Genomic DNA, 9,406 nt, shown 5'->3' with positions numbered 1-9,406 from the left:
TTGGTACCCTTTGTATAACAGAATATCCATCTTCTTCTTCTAGCTACGATTAAAATCTATGATATAATTTCTTCATTATAAGCTATGTATAAATTACAAAAATAAAAAATAAAATAAAAAACTTTATAAGTATATTTTATTGCATCATTTCAAAGTTTTATATTAATTCATTTTAAATATTAATTACTAGACACGCATCTAAGATACATGCAATGTATTTCATATGGTTATGGTTTGATAAATTAACATTACAAATCGAATGGTCTGTATGCCTTTCGTTCGTTTCATAAACTTGTGTTTTAGGAACTGAGCAGACGTTAATAACAAATAAAACTCATTTTCGCCACCAAATACCGTGAGTACTTAAATTTTCATTCTCCTCCGGTTATATCTCTAGATCTCTTGACTCGATATCTTCCAACAGCCTCTGTGCAAGTGGCTTAGCGTGCATTTACAACCATTTTATTTGAAACTGGGACTGCTTGAATAAAATTTTTCTTGTTTTGTGTGTATATTTTTATAGTTTCAATCGTTTCCACAATCCTTGGTGGCAATCTATAAGTATCATAAGCTCTAAACGTCACCAATTACACCATTTCTTTTGAAAAAAACTTGCTTCATATTATAAATGAGTGGGAGACAAAAGTATTAGGTTTTTGCAAGAATAAGGATGTTTGCTCCGCCTCATGATCGTACAGGTTCTCTTTCTTATGATCACTAAGACTATTGGCTTTGAATTTCAAAGCGTTCAAATATTGTCAAAACTATGAATTTTCCTGTATTTAAAATTCACTAGCAGTATCAAGATCCCTTTTAAGACTGAAAAGACTGCCGAATATTTATTTTCATGCACAGGAACCGATTTAAAATCTATCCCACGTCTCGGTCTTGTGTCTTCGGGAGTTGAAGTCTCCTCTCCTTGTTTTATTTTTCTGTACGGACTACAGTCCATTTCTGCTCATTTAATGTTCCTCTTCTGCCTGCCACCACCTCATGTTCTCCCGGGTTCCTCAGGGTTTGTGGACGGTCACACTCGTCACCTGCCCGTTTTCGTGCACTCCCGTGGTCGACTGGTGGAAGCTCTCCTCGTGGCCGTTGACGTTGGTGGTTCCGTGGACCGAGGAGCTAAATGTGCCATGGCTCCCAGGTTGATTGGAGTTGATGGATGATGAGGAGGATACACTGCTGCCCACCGAGGTGCCACCCTCCTCGCCAAAACGGTTGCCAAGCTCCGAGAAGTCAATGGGCTGCACGGGCTGAAGTGGTGGGAAGAAGGGGTTGGGAGGGGGAGCTGGGAAGTTCGGAAAAGCGAATGAGGAGGACGATGACGATGATGATGATGAGCTGTGGCCTTTGGGGATGGATGAATACTTGATGGGGACATTGTACGGCCTGGCGTTAAAAGAGAGAGAAAACAAGAAAGTCAGTGCAGTTTCGGATAGAATCACGGTATAGGGAAAACCGTGCGTAAACCCGGAAGGATTTGGAGAGAATTTAGATTGTACGCACGTTAACACCACAAGAGCAATCTTAATTTGAGGGGTTCAGAATGGAAATGGGCCACGATAAGTTTATCAAATATCAGTTTATATAAAGAGTTTTAAAATCATTTTCCAAACTGTTCCATATGTCTAGCGAATGAACTAATGTCCACACAATATACGCGCTTGCCTGTCGTTTAATTTAATACGCATATTAAATTTTGTAGGTGCTATTTAACTTGACATTTTGTATGCAACGCTTGGATTCAATTCACATCTGAGACCTTCATTTACCTCATATTTCATTTCACAAAATTTATGAAATTTAGACAAAATGGTCCAACTATTCTTTCCTAAAAAATAATTTAATTTTGATTTTGTCAACATCAGTTATCTGAGCGATACGGGGCATACTTAGCCTAAAATAACTTTGATGTGGCATGGAGAAAGATTTGAGTTTATGGAGAAAGATTTGAGAAATGCATAAATTTTCATTCATTTCATCGTGGAGATAAAAATAATTTTCAATTCATAACGATCTTCATTCATTTCTAGTCATTAGTTAACCGCAACAGAAAAGTTCGGTGTCAAATGGAAAGAAAGACTATCTATAAGCTTTCATTATCTAAGATATCATATGCATAATTCTCGTTAAATAATATAGATGAACCTTAGTACAATAAAGAGAACAATATTATCTGTCATTATAAAAATAATAGTGACTGATCTTAGCCACATAATTCTAATCTAAGTTTAGAAGAAATAGTGGCAAATTTCCCGATGGTGAACGTAATGGTATGGTTATCTTTGTCGTGTTACCTAAAAAAGTCCTTTCTTTTAAAGTCTTGAACGTTTTCAGATCCTTATAGTTATATTTTTAAAATAAGATGGACGAAAAAATATTACCTCTTATAAGGAAAATTCCTTAACTATATTTTTCACAAAGAATTACTTAACTCTTCATATGTCGGTCAAAGTCACGAGTAATAAAATAAAAAGAAAGAATTATTTGAATAAGCGTAAAGCAATAAAAATATTTCAAAATAAAATACATTGCGCGCTGTAATATATTTACCTACCGGGCAAAAATTACCAAACATCCGGCGGTGACTTAAATATAACTGTAGCTATTAACCTAATTGGTATAAATTAGTCCTGAAATACAGTATTTGGATGCTTTTGACGCATAAAATTGTTAAAACTGATAGTTACTCAAGCCGATATCTTGTTTCCACAGGCTATGCACACTGAGCACTGCATAATGTGTACAATCTATTCAATGGTGAACAATTCTAAAAAAAAACACCAACCACTATTTAGGTGGCGAACAATATATCACAGTTCTCTAAGGATGTTTAATAGAACATTGTTTCAAACATATCCTCTTATTAGCATTGACTCTATTTTTACTTTTACCATGTCCTGTTGAGTCGACACCATTCCATGTCTTCGGAGGAAGGCCCCCCTAGTATCCTCCACTGCCTGCAGCCAATGGCTGCTGTGTCTGGGAAACCGAGTTGGAGGGGTCAATCGTGAATACTTGGACGGGTTTTCCTGACTGGTAAATGGTGACTACAGGCTTCGAATAGGTTCCGATGCCGGATGCCCAGATGTCGTATCCCGGCCCGGTGTAATGGACTCCGTTCCCGCGACTTGATTGATGCAGCAGAGGGGGCATGCCAGGGTCTCAGGGAAGGGAGCAGGAAGGAGCGGGCATTGACGGTGTTGGGTATAATTTTACAGAACAAGAGGATTTTCTTGGAGTTGAACAAACGGATAAAGGTTTAGGGAAAGACGTCACAAGGGGAAGGTTTCAACAGTTTACATAGAACGGTAGGCATACGTGTTTTAAGTATTTATTTTAGACGTTTATTTTAAGGCCATAAGAGTGATTGTCAGTGTTAACCATTGTAAAATATATGGATTGATCATGAAAAGTCTTAGGTTGATGTAATAAGGGTTGCATGGACAAGGAAGAATGTTTTTGGCACGAAAAAATATAAAGTCATCAGGGTAAACATTTTAAGAATACGCATGATCAAATTAAAACATTTGCCATGTTTCATTTGAAGTTTTACATTTTTAATGAATGGGGACAGTTCGAGAAATTCACAGAATGAATGTAATGACAGATTTTTCGCGATATTTTTTAAATCAGTGGTTCCCAAATTAATAAATTAATTCAAATTAAACAGAGAATGCAATTTTTTTCATTATATAAGATGTCACCCAAAGTAACTTTGCAGGGAAGTTATTATTGAATAATTATTATCAAAAATAAATATCATTGAAATAAACATTAGTGTTATGTGCCAAAGTATTCGACCAAAATAATTGCAATTATAGCAGAAGGTAGGAAACGGGACATGATTATCGGAGCGGTAGGGTTTGAAGAAAAACACATAAACGGAAGACAACACAAATAACATGGATGTGAAGGATTGGTGATAGAAAAAGAAAGAGAAATATCTGTGGTAGTACATGACTTTTGCAAAATGTCGAGTAAATTAGCACTATAAACCTCAAGCAATCAAGATTTTATTGATCCCGTCAACTGACAGAGTAGCCCAGTTTCACTCTCAATCATCTCATGACAAAATGTTTGCTCATCGATTTATATTAAGATTTTAACCTCTTATTAATATAGAAATAAGTATTTTTTCCAGCATTGTTAGGAGTAATTAATTAAATTCTGGCTGAATGCTAAAACTTTGGGGGAAAGAAATGCTACATAAATATTTTATATGATTACAAATAAAACCTTCAAGAAAGTTTAATATTAGAGATGTGCTTAACGTTAGAAAAAAACATATTTTGATTAATTCTAATAAAACATAAATCTATTAATAATGATTATAAAGGAGTTTAAAAAAGAATTTTTACTTTCTGAACAATCTTTATCTTAAAGATCAGTTGAATAACATATTTAATTCATATTTAAAGCATGGATACCCTTTATTTTTAGAAATATTAAATATTTTCCAGAATAATTAATTTATTTTCACGAAGAATTTTAATTAGTCATTATTTACTGAATTATACTGATGGTAAAATTTTTAAATATTATTCAATTTAATTTTTCCCTAGAAAGAGAATTGGTATTATTTAATCTTGAAAACAATGCAACACGAAAAAAATTAAAATGTATAACATTTACAATTTAAGTTTCCACTTGACTGAGAGTTATAATTACGTACCACCAGACTGACTGTAATCATGCCAAGCCCAGTGGAATAATTTTACTTTAGCGGCAGTGGAAACCGTACTTGTCATGCAGCAATTAAATTTAAGGTGCCACCGCCGATCTTTTTATGACATTAAAACGTCTTTTTTTCGGTACATACTTAGCTCCGGCCGCAAGCGCCGCAGCATTTTGCGTCAGCGAGTTCAAGTACGACTGGAACGTGTTGGCGATGTTAAAGGGATATTGTGGTGCATAAGTTCCCGGACCACCGAAGAAGTTCGGGAATGTTGGGAACTGGAATGCAGGGAAGTTGAAGGCGGGAAAGTTGAAGTTTGGAGGCACTCCGTTGAAAGTGGTGGCGCCGGCGTAATATCCTGGTCCACTGATGAAAACGCCGTTCGGGTCCGTCTGGTACTGGTATCCTCCCGGGCCATAACCGGCCGCAGAGGCACTCTTGTACGTCCGGTCTAAAAGAGAGGACAAATTATCAGGAGCTTTCATCACGAGGGCGGTAGTCTCCTATGCCACGATATAACGTAATGTGACAATAACACAATTCTTACCGGCATTTAATGGGAAAATACACCATTGGATGCCTTTGAGAATAAATAATTGAATGCACACTGTAGAGAGAAGCGAAAACTTTAGAGAAATATCCGTTATGGACTATACCTAAGGAGTGTACCTTGAGAATTTATGAATTTGAAGTTGTGTTAGATCATGATTTCAAATGTTCTTACCGTCAAACAAAAATTATATATATTTTATTCCTGGTATAGAGATTTTTCATATGTTCAAAATATACTTATGTCTTCAATAACTACCGTTCTTGGTGCCAAAATTCATTGAATTATCCATACGTATGCAAATATTCATAGTTGCATTCTGTACTTTGGAGTTTTACCAATAATGCTTTTTGGATTGTAATTATTAGTACTTGTATGATGAAGTATTATCTGATAAAAATCTGAAGCTGATTAAGCACAACGTGCTATTAATATAAATTCAAATGCCTAATTAGAAACTATAAAGTTTGTGAAAAATCTTCATCTTCAGTCAAACAACAAAAGATGAAAGGACTGTGGTTTTGACAAGAATGCTATTCACATTTTTGTGAAATTAACATTTTACGAGACATGGAACATTCAAATACCATGGAAATTGATGGATAGGTTTTTAAGATCGTCCTACGATCTGATGCAACGAAAGTAGCAGACAGAATTAATAAAACAACTGTAAATAATCAGAGTAAAATAAAGGTAAATTAGTCTAACCTCTGATACAAGGGGGAGAAATAACTGAGACTCATGACTACGTATATAAAAATTTATGAAAATAATATACATGCCAATACGCGATACTTCTTTTATATTTTATATTATATTTGAATAAACTTCTTATTTTGACCGCGAAGTCTAGTTGTGGGGTCGTACTGAATTAGGGAATTTAGTTACATCTCAAGTTATTTTCGGCCATTTATGAATGAAGAAGGATGAAATTCTCCAGAAGGAACTGATTTGACGACACTGCAATTTGGAGAATTGACCTCCTACTTCCTCACAGCCTCCAAGTATGAATAATTTGTATCTTGTGTGGATTACGAAGGTCCTAGCCTAAACGTCCTTAGCTCAAAACCAGTTTGCAACTTAGCAGCTTCGCTGCGATTTAGTATTTCATGAAAAGGAATATGAAATACGCGATATGTGGCTAAAATCCAATTCAAAAGATAATGACGAGTAAAATCTTTTACTTTAATATCGCCTGTGAGTAAAACCTAGACTGAATATGCCCTATTTAATTCACAAGGAACGATCACATAAATACATACGACCTAGAACACATTTTCTTATTCTTCTCTAAATGTCTAACATGAAATTTAAGAAGATATTCTATAATAAGCGAATTTATTAAGTCACATATGTAAATTCAAAAGGTTGATAGGCTTTTGAGAATTTAAATCCATTCATTTTTATTAAAAAATGGCAAATTTTAATAATGGCTAATGGCTAAATCTCTTGTTAATTTAAAATAAATACTAATTCAATCATTTTATTTTCACGGGTAGTTACAAACACGAGGGTAATAAAATCGCATATTTCTTTCCTCAACTTTACGATGAATATATCAACAATGTTGGAGCATAGAAACGATTCATAGAAGGTAAATATTCAAAACCATAGATACTGGACGACGATACTCTTATAGTCTGCTATGAATGATTTGTTTAACTTTTCAAAAAAAACCTCAATGCTCTCTCATGGAAAGACGGTTGATACAAGCAGCCATCACATCACTTTTCAATTGTTGTATTATTCGATATAATTTTGGTCAGGCCCTTATGAAATTAATGCTCAAAGTTATTCTTTTTCCTATATTTTTTTAGACTTCTACAGCCAACTTTATGTTCAGTCAATGAAATTTTCAAAACGCTCAGTATAGCAACACCAGAGTTTTATAGCTTTTTACGCATTTCATGTTTTGACGGTAATTATTTCATTTCATTGAAATTTTCGAAACCATTAAATTGAAGTCTGACATAGTATTGTAAACATTATTTCCAGTCGTTATCTCGTAAAATCCAATGATCAAGATTTTCTCTGCCAATTACTTTTTTCTACAGATAAATCGAGTGCTAATATATCCCCCATGAAGGCGAGTGGTCGTCGGTGGATGGGGTCAAGATTGAAACGCCGGTTTCCTCCACGCTATTGAGACAAAACAAGCCGGAGGGCCAAGGGCGAAGTTCTTCGCCTGAAGAATTCCTACGGGAGAGACCGCAAGAAAGATGTATGAAACCGTTTCGCTCGGCGTAGCAAAGGAATGCGATTTGCATGTGAAAGTGGTCGTCACGAGAGGTCTACTGCTTGGAACGTCACCTGAGAATTTTCCCGCTGTTGCCATCCAGATTGAGACGTTTCATTTGCCATTCTTCACTCTACAGCGTGGCTCGTATTCCTCCCTACGATGGGTTATGGTGGACTGTGAGATGCCTAGAAATATTACGTGTTCCGAGGTAATTCCCATGAATATATCTGCGCTCTTACGTTTGGAATCAAATAAAAGGCCAATTTCATGCAGATTAATTGCATGTAGACAAAATTTTCAATTTAAAAGGAATTACCTGTATTCATACTTGGTATTAAGTATGTACTATCGTATGGTGAAGATTAAGGCAAACTATGGCCTTTGGTAAAAAATTAAATAATAATTGTTAAATAATCGGGTGCAATTGTTTCTATAACAAACATTTTTTACTCTGGCTTATTAATAGCCCGATATAAATACGAAATAAATACTCAATGGTTTGCTTTATATGTGAGGGTAGAGTTCACCTCGCACGGAGGGTAGAGTTCTCCTCTATATTAATGTGAATTTTACGAAGAGTGGGATTCACATCAATGTAGCGGGCTGACCAGTGCCTTTCCCTGTTTTTCTTGATGTTTCTCACGAAGTTCTGGCATACAGTTTGGTGAAGGAGCCATGGAGATGAACCGGATATCAACCGTGAACCTCCACATGGAAGCCGGACCTCTAGTTCACTAGTAGGTAAACTCCAAAACCCACCTTGGAAATAATATTTTTAGGAAATTTTGTCTCAAAGAAATCAATTTGTTTTATTAATGGTTTGGAAGAAAATTCATAATTAAATGAAAGATTGGTTTTCTGGGAGATCAAAATGGTAAGTTGCGTTTTTAGAATTTGAAGAGGAAACTTTCTCTCATTTTTAAACGTTTTCGTGTCGAATTAACGAAAATTATATTGTAATTGTTAAAGGAGTCATCCGGTAATATGCATTAAAATGCAACAATTTCAAAGTGTCAAAATTATTCATCTTGGTAAAAGCAAATTTTTTCTACACTTTCAAATTGTTGCATTGTAATGCATATTAACGGATCACTGCTTAAAAAGTTACTGTCGCGGCATATCCCGCAGTTATTTGAATTAGTGATGGTATTTCAAGTAACGCCTTTTTTGTATTTCCCTTGCACTCTCACTTAATCCCAATTTTCTCTCAGCTTTTTCTCCATATACCTTAACTTCTGACGAAGAGTTTGCGACTAAGAAGTATATTCATTTATTTTTAAGTACGAAAGCAATTTTTAAGTTGCAAATCCTTTGCAAAAACGTTTATTTAAAGAACATAATTATATAGATGCGAAACTTGGGCATTGGAAAAGAGGGAAAAGGTTCTATTGGAAGCAATCGAAAAAGAGATTTTGAGAAGAATAACAAGGACAAGATGGACGGACAAGAAAAACAAAAGAAGTTTTGAAAGAAATTAAATAGGAAAGGAATTTGATGAAAGAGATGGAAAAAAGGAAATTTGAACTTGTTGGATATGTTCTCAGACATAAAAGCTTCCCGGAAAATAATAGGCAAAAAAGGAAGAGGAAGGCCAAAAAAGAAATTTATAGGTGGTATAAAAAGTACTATGAGAGTAACAATCTGTAAGGCACAGAAAAGAACAGCAATGGAGAGAGACCAATGGCTACAAAGAAAAGACTCCGCCTTTAGAAGATAATAATGATGATGAAAGCAAATATATTATAATCACTCAACTAATACACAGTTATGCGTATAAGAATTAAATTTACCACATAGAGATACATTTCGGGACTAAAAGTCTTTCCTTGAATGAGAACACATATCAAAAAGAGTGAAATAATGGGCACTTTTGTCGTTCATGACCCTTTAGAGCAAGTGGAGAATATTATAATAATTCCCTGTACTCTCATCATGT

At 35.0% G+C, this 9,406-nt stretch overlaps 1 protein-coding gene across 1 annotated transcript in view; it reads right to left on the bottom strand.

The window, feature by feature from the left end:
• Positions 1-125: 125 nt before the first annotated feature.
• LOC139687917 (uncharacterized) overlaps positions 126-9,406 on the bottom strand; it is a 29,214-nt gene continuing 19,933 nt past the window's right edge. The window contains exons 2-3 of the mRNA XM_071585262.1: positions 4,826-5,132; positions 126-1,392 (exon numbers count right to left, since the gene is read on the bottom strand). Coding sequence (XP_071441363.1) covers positions 1,011-1,392; positions 4,826-5,132 — 689 coding nt within the window. The 3' untranslated portion in view covers positions 126-1,010. The remainder of the gene's footprint in view (positions 1,393-4,825; positions 5,133-9,406) is intronic.

Source organism: Hetaerina americana, unplaced genomic scaffold, assembly GCF_022747635.1.
Source record: "Hetaerina americana unplaced genomic scaffold, ioHetAmer1.1.p SCAF_2, whole genome shotgun sequence".
NCBI classification, from domain to species: Eukaryota; Metazoa; Arthropoda; class Insecta; order Odonata; family Calopterygidae; genus Hetaerina; species Hetaerina americana.
The sequence above is the reverse complement of the archived record's forward strand: the minus strand, read 5'-3'. Positions and strand labels throughout refer to the sequence as shown.